The sequence below is a fragment of the Elephantulus edwardii genome, unplaced genomic scaffold (assembly GCF_000299155.1).
Source record: "Elephantulus edwardii isolate Elephantulus edwardi_28Jun2011 unplaced genomic scaffold, EleEdw1.0 scaffold00191, whole genome shotgun sequence".
NCBI lineage: Eukaryota > Metazoa > Chordata > Mammalia > Macroscelidea > Macroscelididae > Elephantulus > Elephantulus edwardii.
In genome coordinates this window covers 1,512,753-1,529,366 of record NW_006399941.1, presented here as the reverse complement: position 1 = coordinate 1,529,366, position 16,614 = coordinate 1,512,753, and the positions used below count along the sequence as shown (strand labels likewise).

General features: G+C 40.2%; 1 protein-coding gene across 2 annotated transcripts in view; it reads left to right on the top strand.

The window, feature by feature from the left end:
- DROSHA (drosha, ribonuclease type III) overlaps window positions 1-16,614 on the top strand; it is a 176,475-nt gene that overhangs the window by 98,684 nt on the left and 61,177 nt on the right. For both annotated transcript variants that reach the window (XM_006896787.1, XM_006896786.1), the window contains 3 exons: window positions 13,678-13,785; window positions 14,443-14,581; window positions 14,932-14,992. In XM_006896787.1, the coding sequence (XP_006896849.1) occupies window positions 13,678-13,785; window positions 14,443-14,581; window positions 14,932-14,992 (308 nt within the window). The remainder of the gene's footprint in view (window positions 1-13,677; window positions 13,786-14,442; window positions 14,582-14,931; window positions 14,993-16,614) is intronic.

The window sequence follows — 16,614 nt, the reverse complement described above, 5'->3', positions numbered from 1 at the left end:
CAATTCTTCTATCATCTTTATTCATTGCCCAGCTCCCACATGCAAACCAAATGATTGAAAAGACCATGATCTGACTCAGTCATCAAAGTGACATCATTACTCTTTCATATTTTGGAGGAGTCCCTGACAGCTGACTTGCACAAAGCAATGCGTCTTCTGATTTCTTTATTGCTGGTACCAAAGGTTGACTGTGGATCTGAGAAAGAGGAAATCATTGACTGTTTCATTCCTTACTGCATCTGTCATAATACTGCATATTGACACAGAGATTTTTCTTTTTAGAGGTCTTTATTTTCTTGGTGTTGAGATATAATATCCATATTGAAGGCTGGTTTTTAGTCTTCTGCAGCAAGCGTTTCAGATCCTCCTCACTTTGAGCAATCAAGGTTGTATCATCTGCATAATGCAGGTTGTTGATGAATCTTCCTTTGATCCTTTTTACACATTCTTCTTCTTAGAGTGCAGCTTCACTAATTTTTTGCTCAATATACAGACTGAATTGGTATGTAACATGGAGAAAGGATACAACGCCGACACACACCCTTCTTGATTTTAAAATAGGCAGTGTTCCCTTGTTCTGTTTTCGTATGATCACATTTAAGTGTTCTGGAATTCCCATTCTTCTCAGTGTTGGCTATAATTTCTTATGATCCACATAGTCAAATGCCTTTGCATCAATAAAGTACTGATAGATATTCTTCTGGTATTCTCTGTTCTCACCATTCATCTGACATCAGTAATATAGCCCTGAATGCTAAGGTTAGAATAGAAGAATAGAATAATGTCCTATACTAACCTTAGTATGATATGTATGTTGTTGTTGTTAGGTGCTGTTGAATTGACTGCAACTCACAGCAACCCGATGTACAACAGCTCTGAAGTCTGTCCTGTCCTGTCCTGACCCAGTCTCACTGACTCCGACACATCCTCATTACCTAGTTACTGTATCAATTCATCTCTTCCAGGGTCTTCCTCTCCTGCACTGTCCCTCCACCCTTCCGAGCATGACGTCCTTCTCCAAGGATCAGTCCCTCCTGGCCATGTGCCCAAAGTATGTGAGACAAAGTCTCACTATCTCTACTTCTAAGATGCACTCTAGCTGTGCTTTCTCTAAGATAGATTTGCTTGTTCTTTTGGCAGTGCATGGAGAGTATTCTGTAATCTTTGTCAACACTACAACTCTAACATGACAGTTCTCCTTCACTCCTGTTTTTTTGCTCCACCTTTCATGTGTTTATGAAAAAGTTGAAAAGCTCAAGGCTTGAGTCAGTTACACCTTAGTCTTCAAAGCAATATCATTGTTTTTAGCACTTGAACAAAGTCCAGGGCAGTGGATTTGTCCAATGCAAATGTCATTTGATTACTTGACTGTAGGATAATTTAAAAACAAATCATTGACAACTTCAGTCTCTTTTTATCGGGGTATTGCCTTTTGGTTCAGTTGTGAGGATTTCTGATTTATGTTGTGTAATTTAAACTGAAGGCTTCATAGTCTTTGGTCTTCAGTAAGGTCTTTAAGTCTCATTCACTTTCTACAAGCAGGGTTCTACCATCTGCATATCACACGTTGTTGATGAGTCTTGCTCCAGTTCTTATGCCATATTCCTCTTCAGACAATTCTTTTCCTTGGATTTGCTCAGCATAGAGATTGAGTGGTGGTGGTGTTGTGGGGTGTGGTCACTGCCACTGCTAGTGACCACTGGACAACAGATTTTAACCTGGGCCTGTTCTACACCGTCACTGTCTCTGACATCCTGAAAGTCGTCCATGAGAGTCACTGTCTGTCCATCTTGCAGAGGCTCTTCCTCTCTTGCTCTAACCTTTCTCAGGACAACGTCTTTTATCTAAGCACTGGCCTGATCAAATGATACAACCCTAACACAACACCTTTCCTGATTCTAAACCACACAGCACCCATTTGTTCTGGTGAATTAATCAGCTTGTTCTTGGCCTGAGTACGGATGCAGGGTTTTTATCCCTAGAAAATGCATGATCCATTGTGTAGACAGCTACCCACAGGTCATAAATACTGAAATTGTTATTGTTCACTTTGCACTTAATTATTTTGGTTTTGAAGATTTTTAACTCATAAAATTTTTAGCTATTTCAGAGATAGTGTCTTTCTACCTTTCTTTCCCCCCTCACAAGTTGTACAGGACTGGTGCAACTGTGAATGAATAGAAATCCAAGTTTTGTGTACACTAAAATCACAATAAAATATTGTATGTAAAGAACAAAACAAAACACAAGTTATATTGGCCTGCATTTTTATTTTTTTAAATGCAGCCTTTAAATAAAGCAAACAGATATGTTTGGAAAACTTGCAGGCAGTGTGTTCCTTGGAGGCAAGAAGGAAGCAGCTTCATCACATGTACTTTGGGCATGATGTTAGCAGGGACTGTTCCTTGGAAAGAAGCATCGAGCTTGGAATGATGCAGGGTTGGCACAGGACAGGAAGACTGTCAGCATACTGCACTGACAGATTGACTGCAGCTTTGTGCTTCAGTATGTCGATATGATAAGGATGGTACAGAATAGGACAAGGTGTAGGTCTGTTCATAGGGTCACAGTGTGTCGTACTCAACAGCACAACAGCATTGACCTGCAACGGTAATGAACTTCTAATTCTACAGTATATGTTTTCTTTTGATGTGCATCCTCAGATACGCTATTTCATGTTAGATACTGTCGAATCAGAGCCAACTCATACCTGACTCCTTACTGGGGTTTTAGAGGCAGTAAATTGCACTCAAGGAGATTGCCTGTCTTTCACTCATGGAGCAGCTGGCAGATTCAAACTGTGTGCCTTTGGACTGGCAGTGCCACTCTCTACCACTAAGCCACTGCAGCTCCCTATAAACACATAATTTGTGAATGAAAACATTAAAGAATAAATGAACGAAATAGTACTGATACTGAAGAATAAGAATCTGATTGTAAACAGAGTAACAGTTAAGTGAAATTATCCACTGAAGAGTGTGCTTGATCCTGGAGCCTATAAGCAGATAGACTTCAACTTTGTTTTCAGAAGAAAAAGGTTGAGTGTGCCTCTCAAATCCTTGGAAATTTTCTCTTGTTTGGTAGCTCATTGATATAAAATCTAGTGTTCTTTAGTGATAACTGTGCATAGATTCCTGGCAAAAACCTTATGATTCTAGCTAGCTGCAGCAGCAGATAAATGTGTTATGGTAAGTCTTAAGGTGGACTGACCTAATACCAGCTGCTCAGCCTTGAATTACATTTTCTGCAGCCAGAGACATTATCCTGGATTGTTATCAAGTTAAACATTTCTACTTGGTGCTCTAACTGCTGTTAAGAGGATTGAGAGCCTGAAGTGAGTCCTATGTCCTGTGACAATATGGAACTAATTGCAGGCTTTTACCATGTTAGAAGGAAGCTCTGGTACCATTGTGCTAAGGTATTGTGCTGTCAGTGCACAGGTGCACTGTTCGAATTCACCAGCTGCTCTGTGGGAGAAAGGTGGGCAGTCTCCTCCCATGCAATTTGGTGCCCTTGAAAACCCTCAGGGTCAGCTGTGGTTTGGTTTCAACTCAACAGTACTGAGCAACAGTCGGAGAGAAATAGTTGAAGTGTTCGCCCTCTACTGCTGCTTGACTGAATTCTAAGGAATTGTGGGAGAAAGCAGATGTGAGAACAGAGTCTGAGAATGAAAAAGACAGTACTGTCATTCAGAAAAGGTAGAAAAACAGCTTGTTACTAAAAGTGGATCTTGGCTAAAAGCAGAGAGTACCAGAGGAATGTCTATCTGTGTTTCATTGACTGTGCGAAGTCACTGGATTGTGTGGATCACAACAGAGTGTGGCTGACTCTGAGAAGAGTGGGAATCCCAGAACACTTGACTGTCCTTAAGTGAAATCTATACTTGAACCAGGAAGCGGTTGTCAGAACAGGAAACTGCATGGTTCTAAATTGGGAAGCGCATGCATCAAGGTTGTGTCCTGTTTCCATAACTTTTCAATCTATAAGCAGAACAGATTATCCGGGAGGCTGGGCTCTATGAAGAGAAAAGTGGCATCAGGTTTGGAGGCAGACTCGTCAAGAGTCTGCGTTATGAAGATGACATAACCCTGCTTGCTGAAACTGAAGAGGACCTGAAGCACTTGCTGCAGAAGATCAAGGCTGCAGCCTTCAATATGGATTGAAGCTCAATATCAAGAAAACGAAGATTCTCACCACTGTAGCATCAAGATAAATGATGAAGAGATTGAGATTGTTGACAACTTCAATTTGCTTGGCTCTACAGTCAACACTCTTGGTACCAGCAGCCAAGAAATTAAAAGATGAATTGCATTGGGAAAGTCTGCTGTCAGAGACCTCTCCAAAGTACTGAAGAGCAGTGATGTCAGTCTTGAGACTCTAAAGTGCTGGTACAGGCCTGGTCTTTGCGATTACTTACTATGCATCAGAGAGCTGAACAATGACTAGGGATGATAGGGAATTGTTGCCTTTGAGCTATGGTACTGGAGAAGAGTATTGACTATACCATGGACTGCTAGGAGAACAGGATAGAGACTAAGGTGCGCCTGATCCGGGCTATTGGGATGATAGAGAATTGATGTCTTGAGTTGTAATGCTGGAGAAGAGTGTTGAATATACCATGGACTGCTAGGAGAGCAAACAGGTTTGTCCTGTAGAGGGTGAAGCCAGAATGCTCCTTGGAGTAAAGGATTCTTAAGCTTTGTCTGACATACTTTGGGCTTGTTGCAAGGAGGAACTAGTCCTTGGAGAGAGACATCATGTTTGGCAGAGTGGAGGGGCAGCGCAGGAGAGGAAAACCTTCAATGAGATTAATCGATTCTGTGACTGGAGTGGTGGGAATGAGTGCGTTTGAGATGGCTAGGTTGGAACAGGATAGAACAGCGTTTAGGGCTCTTTTACATAGGGTCACTATGAGTCACAAGTGACTCGATGGCACATAACAAGACAACATCCGTAAACAGGGCTGGGCTTGCTTTTTTACTGTACTGGAGAACATTCTCTGATGCTCACAGGGATTGGCGTTTAAGAAGGCCCCTTTTGTCAATCTTACTTTCCCAGGTTGTGTATTTTTGGCTATGTTTAAAAGCCTAATTCATACCATAGGCCAGAATTCGAATTTTGTTTCCATTTTGTCTCTTATGATCTTTATGGTTTTGGCTTTTAACCCTAGGTCTCTGATTGGTTTTTGAGTTGGGTTTTGTGCATGGTGTGAGATGTGGATCCTGTTTCAGATTTCTGTAGGCAGATGTCTAGCTTTGCCAGCACCATCTGTTAAAGAAGTTGTTATTGTTTCTCCATTTAATAGGTTTTATTTCCTTGTCTAATATAATATAGAGGAAATGGATAAGTTCCTCAATACCCACACCTACCCAAATTGGCACAGACAGCAGTGAGCACTTGATCAGACCCATCTCAAGAGAAAAATTGAGCAAGTCATAACTAGACTTCACCCCCCAAAAAAGTCCTGGCTCAGATGGCTTTAAAAGTGACTTCTACCAAATATTCAGAGATGAACTATTATCAATGCCATTAAATTATTTAAAAAAATAGAAAAGGAAGGAACATTTAGAGAGTCATTCTTTGAAGTAAGCATAACCATAATATTATAACCAGGCAAAATCATTGCTCAAAAAGAAAGCAATAGACCAGTATCTCTCATGAACATTGATACAGAAACTCTTAACAGAATCCTGACTAGTAGAATTTGACAGCATATAAAAAAATAATTTTACCTTACCAAGTTGTCTTCATAACAAATGCCAGGCAGGTTTAACATAAGAAAAACAATTAATGTAATCCATCACATTAATATGACATCACAGAACACAACACAAGAACCTCATAGTTGATGCAGAAAAAGGTCTTTGATGAAAGCCATCCCTAGTTCCTGATTAAGACACTCAGCAAAATAGGGGGAAAAGGGCATTTCCTCAACGTAGTGAGAAGTATATATGTAAAACAAAGAGCCAACATCATTCTCAATGGAGAGAGACTAAAAACTTTTCCCCTGTGATCAGGGACCAGGCATGGTTGCCCACTAGCACCATTACTATTCAGAATTGTATTGGAAGTTCTAGCCAGTTCAGGAAGGCAAGAGAAAGGAATATGAGACATCCAAACTCGCAAAGAGGTGGTGAAACTGTTGCTATATGCAGATGACATGATACTGTACATAGATAAATCCAAAAAATTCAATGATAAAACTTAGACCTAGTAGCAGACCAATTTAGTGGTGTAGCAGGATATAAAAACAGTATACAAGAGTCTTTGAGATTTCTTTACAGCAACAAAGAAGAAAAAGAGACTAAGAAAGCAATAACATTTACAGTAGCCAACCACAAGATGAAATACTTAAGAATAAGTTCTAGTGGCGTAGTAGTTAGAAACTATACTGCAATCCCAAAGGCACACAGTTCAAATCCACCAGCTGCTTTGCAGGAGAAGGATGGTCATTTTCGCCTCTTGTATCTTGTTGCTTCTGAAAACCTGCTAAGGGTTGGGTTAGTTCTGACTCCATGGTTTAACAGACACACAAAAGACCTTGATAAGGGAAACTACAAAATACTACTACAAGAATTCTTTATATATTTTTAAAAAACATGTCTGTAGAAGTTTTCATTTTAATTTCTTATTTCTCAAATTATTTTCTAGCTTAATGTTTATTTCTCAGGAAATTATTTCATTTTAGTCTCATTTTCTTGGGACCCTCTCTATTTAAACTATTCCTTTACTGGTAATCTCTTTTAATTTTTGTTCATAATTTTCTTATATAAATATGGCTGTTTTATTTTCATTCTGTAGTAATTTTATTCTTTTAAAAGTATTAGGCTCTAGTTTTTATCTATTCTGTTAATATGTCTGTGACATCTTTTTTTCATTACAGGGATGTTACCCTACTCCTTTTTCTTAAAAAATTTTGTATTTGACCATGATCTTTTTGTGTTGATCTTTAATTAAGTTCAAGCAGATGAGGTATTTTCTTGTACTTTTAGGAAGTAAAAGTGAACCGGATGGCTTTAGAACAGCTTGTGTGTGTGTGTGTGTGTGTGTGTGTGTGTGTGTGTGTGTGTGTGTTTTTTAGGTGGTAAAAATTCATGTCCTCATACTCTTTGAGATTTTTTTTCTACTTCCCTCCTCTGCTTTCCTCTGGTCTTTCTCTTTCCTTTTCCCTTATTGCCCTTCTCTTAGATGTTCTTAGACTTCAGCAGCTCTTCACTACAGGACTTGACTTTGAAGGGAGTATTGGTGTTTCATGTTGAGTATTGTAGAGTCTCGCCTTCTCCCTCATTTCTATTCTAGATGTTCTTTCTACTCACCCAGTGAATTAGATTTTGCAGAACCTTCCCTACTTTGGATACGATTGCCAGTTGTTGTTGTTAAGTACCATCAAGTTGACTATGACTTGCAACAACTTTATAATATTTCTGAACCTTGCCCTGTCCTGTGCCATTGTTACAAGCTCCATCTTGTTAGGGTCTTCCTCTCTTTCACTGACCCTGTACCTTTCACACCATGATGTCTTTTTTTAAGGACTAGCCCCCCTGACAACATGACCAGAGTAAATGATATGGAATTTTACTATTCCTTGCTTCTAAAGAACATTTCTGGTTACACTTCTTCCAAGACAGATTTGTTTGTTCTGTTGGAAGTCAATGGACTATTTAATACTCTTCACTAGCTTTACAATCCAAAGATGTTAATTCTTTTTTGGTCATCCTTAGTCATTGTCCAACTTTCTCTTGCATACAAAGCAATTAGAAATATTGTGACTTGGATAAGCTACCTTAGCCTTTGAACTGATTGTATGAAGCAATTGAAATTACTGTAGGTTGGATCAGGATCATTTTAGCTTTTATTGACATCTTTGTTATTCTAGCACTTTGGATTTCTCCCGTTCTTCAGAGAAATCCAAAGCTAAAAGTCCTATTTATTATTCTTCATCATTATTTTTTCTTCTTTGGATGCTGAAGCGAGATGGTTCTTTGTTCTCATTCATTTTTATTTAAGGGGTTACAGAGACAACCTTGTGATGTAGTTTTTTATGTTTTAGTTGCTCAATTTTTATTATTATCTTTTAGGAGAGTTTAAAATTACGTACTGCTATCTTTTTCACAATCATTTGAAAGAACTTTAAAAAAAATTAACTGGTGTGAATTAGGGGAAAAGAATAAAAATGAGAAAGATGCTCAGTGATGGCTTTGCACTGTTGCAGAGGTTGGTAATTTTTACTATAGTCAAGCAAGCATTTATCACAGTCTTGTAGATATCATCAAGATTTTGTTTTCTGGGGTTCAAAATTAACCTGGATAAAAACAAAAAATTAACCTGGATCAGTACCATCTCACTCCAGTAGCAGTGGAAAAGTTTGACAGAACAGAAAGCAATAAAAATTGGAATGAATGTGAAGAGTTTGGAACTCATATACATTGCTGGTAGATTTATAAAGTGGTGCAATCACTCTAGAAGGCAGTTTGGCATTTCCTCAAAAAGCTGAACATAGCAATTCCATATGACCCAGCTATTCCATTACTAGGAATATACCCCGAGGAAAATAGAACTGAGACACAAATGGAAATTTGTACAGATGTTTATCGCAACATTATTAACAGTAGTAAGAATATGTAAACAACCCAAATGTCCATCCATAAATGAATGGATTTGAGTAATGGTGGTATATTCACAAGATGGAATACTGTATAGTTCTTAGAAGCAACGATTTTGAAAAAAATGCGACATCACATGGGAGAGACTGGAGAGCATTATGCTGAGTGAACTAACTCAGTCTCAGAAGGACAAATCCTGCATGAGATCTTTTATTGTAATAATAGAAGGATAACTAGTAAGATGAGTATAAAGATAAGATCCAAAAGGGGAGAAAGGAGAGGAGCTGAGCGAGGGGAGGGGTGATAATAAGGCGATTGCAGAGATTGGTGGGTGGAGGGAGAGGCTGAAGGAATTGGGAAGGATTCAGTGGGGACATGAAAGAATGGGCTGTTAGCGGGCTTAGGCGGTGATTGTTGTTGTTAGGTCCCATCAAGTTGAGTATGACCCATAGTGACCCTATGAACAAAAGATCTGAACCCTCTCCTATCCTGTGCCGTCCTCACACTTCCTGACACACAAAGAACCCATTGCAGCAGTCACTGTGTCAGTCCACCTGATTGAAGGTCTTCCTCTCCTTTGCCAACTCTCTACCTGGTTGAGGGTGGAGCCATTGTTTATAGGATCACTGTGGGTTGTCAACTCTACACATACAACAACAACCACCTAGAAACTTATAGGAAAGAGTAGAACTACACATAGGGATTCTAAGTCTGTAAATTTTATGAAAGCAGACTGCCACATCTTTCTCCCATGAAGCAGCTGGTAGGTTTGAGCCATCATTCCTTTTGTTAGCAATAAACTCTTTAGCCACTGCACCAACAGGAGCTCCTAGACAACCCTTAACAGGTACTGTCAAGTCAGAACTGACTCATAGCTGACCTTCCAGTGGGTTTTCAGAGGTAGTATCAGTTGCACGGGAGGAGATTGCCCATCTTTCTCCCTCAGACCTGCTAGTGGATTCGAGCTACTTGACCTTGGCTTGATACTGTGACTCCTTTCCACTAAGCTGCCAGAGTTCCCTAGGAAACTCTGAAGACGGTATGTATCCCTCATGGTTGATAGTTTAGCTCTTAACAGTTTGTCTTCTTGACATTGAGCTCATGATTTCGAAAGGCGCTTGTATTTTGTAGTCTTCATAGACCATCCACTTCAGCTTCTTTGTGTTGTTGTTGTTTTGTGCTGTCGAGTCGCTTGTGACTCATAGCGACCCTATGTACAGCCCGAAACCCTGCTCTGTCCTGTGCCAATCTCATTGCCTCTGACACACCCATCCTGATTACCCCAGTCACTGAATCAATCCATCTCATAGAGGGTCTTCCCCTCCTACGCCGTCCCTCCACCCTCTCAAGCATGATGTCCCTCTCCAAGGACCTCTCCCTCCTTACAACATGTTCAAAGTATGTCAGACGAAGCCCCAGAATCCTTGCCTCCAAGGAGCAGCCTGGTTTTACCCTCTCCAGGATGAATCTGTTTTCTTAGCAGTCCATGGTACCCTCAGTACTCTTCTCCAGCACCACAGCTCAAAGGCATCAATTCTCCTTCTATCCTTCCTTGTCATTGTCTAACTCTCTGATGCATAACAAGTGATTGCAAAGACCATAGCCTGTATCAAATGCACCTTAATCTCCAGAGTGACACCATTGCTCTTCAGCACCCTGAAGAGGTCCCTAACAGCAGACTTTCCCATCACAATATGCTTTTTGATTTCCTGGCTACTGGTGCCAAGAGTGTTGACCGTGGAGCCAAGCAGACTAAAGTTGTTAATAATCTCAGTCTCTTTACCATCCATCCTGCTGCTGCCAGTTGGTCCAGTGGTGAGAATCTTTGTCTTCTTGACATTGAACCTCAACCATACTGAAGACTGCAGTCCTTGACCCTCTGCAGCAAGCCTTTCAGGTTCCCCTCAGTTTCAGCAAGCAGGGTTGTGTCATCTGCATAAAGCAGATTGTTGATAGATTCCACCAATCCTGACACCACCACACCTCTCCTCATAGAGCCCCGCCTCTCGGATAATCTGTTCTGCATACAGGTTGAAAAGGTACGGAGATAGGACACATCCCTGGTGTACACCCTTCCCAATTTTGAACCATGCAGTGTTTCCCTGCAGCTTCTTTAGACTTGTAACTTAAATAGTATATTTGACTGTACACTTTGTTTCTGAAGCATGTATTTTTTTTGATATGGCAGTTAAAAAAAACCCAAACAAACCAGGGTGGACAAAATACCAGTAATACACCTCAAAATGTGTATCCGTGAAGCCTTTGAAGGTAAAAAATAATGTCTTCGTATCTTTTTCCTCACCTTTGTTATCTTTCACAGTTATTGTAAGGCCCTGCACATGGAGGTGCTCAATATGTAATCATTGAATTAAACTGCAAAGGAAAAAATTTCATTGATTAGAGACCCTCCCTATTTGATAGAATGAATCTTTCTTCCTTAGTTATTCATGAACTAATTTCTGTAGTTTCAAGTAAATTCATTTTCCTGTATTCTTAAATAATGACACCTTAAAATACTTCAGAGCCTGAAGTGATAAAAAGCAGCTGTCAGTCATGCTGTGGGCTGTGCCCAGCCTCCAGCTTCTTAGAAGAATACCTGCTTCAGTCTCTTGGTTTCTGGGAAAATGTTGTTAAAGAGAAGAAGAAGAAAATGCCTTTCATAAAATTATCTCCCAATAAGGAATCTATAGTCAAGTGAAATGAGATTAAAACAAAAATGTTAAGTTCCATATTCTCAGGTACATTTACTGTACGAGAGCTTTATAAGTTTGTTCTGAGAATGTTAGATCATTAACTACTAAATCTGGAATGGCTGTTGGCATTAATCTGGTTGAAATATCTTTTATAAGGGGTGTGTGTGTGCCGTTGAGTCATAACCAACCCACAGCTGACCCTCCAGTGGATTAAGTAAATCACATGGGAGACGACTGCCCATCCTTCTTCCACAGAGCAGCTGGTAGATTTGAACCACGAGCCTTTGGAATTGCATCACAGCTTCTCTGAGGGATCGTGAGGGGGTTTGGTGGTCTGAATCCATCACTGCTGCGTACAATAGTTCATGTGTGCCCGTGAGACTTTTTCTGAGTGCAAGCTGATTTACCTTAGATTCTCAAGTATGTTGGTCTTAAAATAATGTCAAAATCAGTAAATCTTAACCTATTTCCTGACACATTGAACACTAATAAATGGACACCCTATAAAGTGTGCGACATCAGGATCAGAGTAAGACTCATCAACAACTTGTGTTCTCCTGATGATGCAATCTTGCTTGCTGAAAGTAATGCGGACTTGAAACACTTTGTGCAGAAAATCATAGACTTCAATTCCATCTGAACATCAAGAAAAATATCTTCATCACTGGATCAATAGGCAGCATCATGATAGACAAAGGAACGATTGAAGTTGTCAGCAATTTCATTTTACTGTTGAATCAACAGCCAGGTAACAGAAGTCAAGAAATAAAAAGATGTGTTGCACTGAGAGAATTTGCTGTCAGAGACCTCTCCAGAGTGCTAAAGAGCAGGATGTCAGTTTGACTGAAGTGCGCTTGATCCAAGCCATGTGTTTTCCAGTACTTGCTGTACATCTGAAAGGGCGGCAGAAGAAGAACCAATGCCATTGAGTTGTGGTGTTGGAGAAGAATGCTTGACTATTCCATGGATGGCCAACAAGTCTCTGCTGGTGAATGTGCAACCAGTGTGCCCCTTAGAGGTCAAGGTGATAAAAAGTTAATCTCACATACTTTGGGCATGTTGTCCAGAGGGGCCAATCCTTGGGGAAAGGACATTATGCTGGGAGAGGTGGATGGTCAGAGGAAGACAGGGAGATGCCCAGCAAGATGGATTGACACAGTAACTGTAACAGAGGGCTTGAGTCATATCAGAGCTGATGTGAACTGGGCAGAGTGTAATTGAGATCTGTTCCTAGGGTCACTGTGAGTCATAGGCAAGTCTAATCAATGACACTTAACAACAGTAGCAATACATGAATAAAGTAAAAGGTCAGTAAAAAGACAAGCAAGAGAAAAGATGAAAATGAATGTCAGTGAAGACACAGAAACTTGGTTTTGAATGGAGAGTGGCTTAAAGGAAAGAAAGAAACGATGAAGTAAGAGCTGAGCTGAAGAGTTCAAAGGGTGGCTTCAGAAAACAAAAGTAAAATATTTTTAATGACCTCATATACATACTAAAGCTGCTCAATGAAGAAAGGGAACTGAAGGGGAATTAATGCCTTTGAATTACAGTGCTGAAAAATATTCAATATACCATAAACTTCTAGAAAGAAAATCAAGCAAATCTATCTTGGAAGCAGTTCAGTCACAATGCCCCTTAGAAGCAAGGACAGTGAGGCTTTGGGGACATGTTGTCAGAAGGAACTATTCCCTGGAGAAAGACATTATGCTTGGTAAAGTAGGTCAGGAAACCGGGGGAGACTCTGGGATGGAGCCATACAGTGGCTTAGTGATGCACCGCCCCCCACCAGTGATTGAAAGTGACTGCACGGTTGGTCATTTATTCTCTATGTATGTAAGAGCTCTGTGATTTATAACTGACCGAATGACACCTAATAACATAACTGTTCCTTAGAATTAAAAGTACAAAAGGAAGCACAGAAGTCCATGTGTCTTTTGTGAGGCCACCCTGCTGAATACTGATGGAACGAGGCTGATTGGTGCTGGAATAAGGGCTCACAGACCTCATTCAAATCCGTGTGTGTGTGTGTGTGTGTGTGTGTGCGCGCGCGCGCGCGCGTGCGCGCATATTCCCTCTAACTACTCTTGGAAGTAGCTGTTTTTGTATTACAGATGAGGCGACTGGGGCAGAGAGGTTAAAGAACTCACCTCAGGTCATTCCGTGAATTAATGATTTATCAAGACTTGATCCTAGTCATCTTGGCTACAGAGACTATACCCTAAACAGCCCCAGTGCTCTGCCCCTCCTAAAAGACCCCCTAGCGTGCTTTGCTGCCAGTGAGCCGGGATGTCAGAGAGTTCTTGTTTGTTGTAAAATAGACAGTGTCTTTATACCTTTTTATATTGAGGTATTTTGTGCCTTTTTTTCTCTTTTTCCTCCAGCATGCAATGATGTTGCCTGTTTTAACTCACCACATCCGCTACCATCAGTGCCTAATGCATTTGGACAAGTTGATAGGATATACTTTCCAAGATCGTTGTCTGTTACAGGTGAGAATTACTCCCCTTACACAACAACAAAAGCAAGATTGGAGCAGTTCATCTTGTGAGTTACAGATAGTATGCTGGGTCTCTATACTGCGAGGTGACAGGACTTTCAAAACCCACTCTGTTATTCTACCCTGATTGCTTCTTGCCTTTTTCCCCTCCCCACCCCCTTTCTCTCCTTTTCTTCTAAATTTTGAAGCTGTTCATGAAACTTTAGGCTACAAAAAAATGTCTCTTTCACACCCAACCCCTCTGCTGAGTATTCTAATTCTGCTCTCAAAGAGGTGGACTTGTGGGTTTTCTTTGAAAGAGAACTTAGACTCGAGTCCTGGAGATTTGCACTGGAGGAAATGGAATAGATAACTAAACCATTGACATGGAGTAGATTTCTCCTCAGTGGCCCTAAAGAACAGGCTCCAAGGCTGTATGTTCTTACACCCTACTTCTTCTTTCGCCTCTAGGAGAGCCAGTGGTTTAGAACCACTAGACTTTAGATTAGCAGCTGAGTGCTCTAACCTGCATTTCTCTTATGAGTCCTAAAAGGAAAAAAAAAATTCAGGAGGATAACATTGTGCCGACGGAGCAGATCCCTAGTTCATTTCATTTGAAGGGATTACAAAATGGTCTGGGCTGCATTTTTATGACTCATTTCCATTTTAGCTGGCCATGACTCACCCGAGTCATCACTTGAATTTTGGGATGAATCCTGATCATGCCAGGAATTCTTTGTCTAACTGTGGGATTCGCCAGCCCAAATATGGAGACCGAAAGGTTCATCACATGCACATGCGGAAAAAGGGTAGGTCTAGATGTTACGGATGTAGTGTGTCTGTATGTGTTGGCCCATACTGCCCAAGTTGGGAATCGTGTCCGCCCTGGGAATGCTTCCCTGTGTGACTGTTTCAGGAGCCATAAGCAATCGCATTCACTTTGAGCAAAGCCTCAGAATAACGGTGGATAAAGTTTTTAAAAAATGCTTTTCTTTGTCCTGTTGAGTGTTTTCATTAGCGTGATCAAATTTTTAGACATAAAAATTTGAAGTCAAATTGGGATGCAGTAGATAAATCTGTGTATTTGAGGCATTGCCCCTAGAATGTTGTCAGTATTTACATGCATGTTATGTAGGCATTTCTTTTTTGTTTTTAATAGGCATTAACACCTTGATAAATATTATGTCGCGCCTTGGCCAAGATGACCCAACTCCTTCAAGGTGAAGTAGACTTTTTTGGTAACTGCTTTATTGAGATTTAATTCATATACCATACAATTAATTTTAAAGTGTACAGTGGTTTTTACTGTGTTTTTGTAAAATCTCACAACTGTCACCACACTTAATGCTAAAAATACTCATTGGCTCCAGAAATAATCTCTATGCCGATAAAAGGTCTATCATTAGTTCTCCTTAACTCATCTTGTCCTAGGCATACACCAGTCGGCTTTTCTGCTCTGTAGATTTACCTGCTCTGGACACTTCATATAAATGGACTTATACCATAATGTGTTTCTTTATGGCAGACTTCTTTCACTTAGCATAATGTTTTCAAATTCAGCCATTTTTAAAGTAGAGATCAGTACTTTATTTCTTGATACTGCCAAATAATGTTCCGTGCTACCGTTTTGTCATATTTTGTTGATCTCTTTGTGAGTGCATGAGCATTTGGGTTCGTTCCACTTTGAGGCTCTTGTGGAGAATGTTCCTTTGTACAAGTTTTATGTGCAGATATGTTTTGATTTCTCATGTGTGAGAAATCCAGGAGTGAAATTACTAGACTTGATGGTCACTCTCTCTAGCCTTAGAAAGAACGGACAGACTGTTTTCCAAAGTGATGCCCCATTTTACATTCTCACCAGCTGTGTATCAGACTTTGAATTTTTCACAGTCTTCACAAACACTTCCTATTGTCTGCCTTTTGGGATATAACTTCCTAGTGGATGTGAAGTGTACCTCATTGTGCTTTTCATTTGCATCTCCTGATGATGTTGCACATATTTTTGTGTTTTTATTGGCCATTTGATTATCTTCTTTGGAGAAATACCTATTTAAATCTCTTTCATTTTTAAAATTGGGCTACTTGGGTTTTTATTATTAATTTATAGTCATTCTTTGTGTACTTTAGTTCTTAGTCTGATTTATCAGCATTTTCTTTCATCCTGTGCACCAATTGTGTTTTCACTTTTTGGTTATGTCTTCTTTTTTTTTTATTTTTTTTTTTTTTTTTTTTTTTTTTTTATTTTTTTTTTTTATTATTTTTGTGTGCGTGTACCGTCAAATCAGATCTGACTGGTACAGGAGGAGATTGTCCCTCCTTACCCGGCAGAGCATCTGGTGGATTCGAACCGTGCGCCTCTGGGATTGTAGTTGCAGCTCCTTGCCACTAGGCCACCAGAGCTCCCCTTGGTTATGTCTTCTGACACACAGAAGATTGCAGTTTGGATGATAGCCACTTGATTTTTTCCCTTGGTGGCTTGTGCACTTGATGTCATGCCTAAGTAACCTCTCTCTCTTTCTCTCTCTCTATCTAGCTGTCTCTCTCTGTCTGTCTCTCTGTCTCTCATTGCCATCAAATAAGAACTAACGGCTGACCCTCTATTGAGTTTTTACAGCTCTAAGTCTCATGAGAGGAGATTGCCTGTTTTCTTGCAAGGAGCTGCTGGTGGATTTGAACTGTCAGAGAGATGTGGTTGTTGGGTTAGCAAGTCAACACCCTAAGGACTGTGCCATCAGAGCCCCTTGAACCTAGTCTAAATGAATCCTAATGCCTGTGTTTTTCTCTATGAGTTTGATTTCAGATCTCCAGTTCATTTGGAGTTAATTTGTGAATGTGGTGTGAT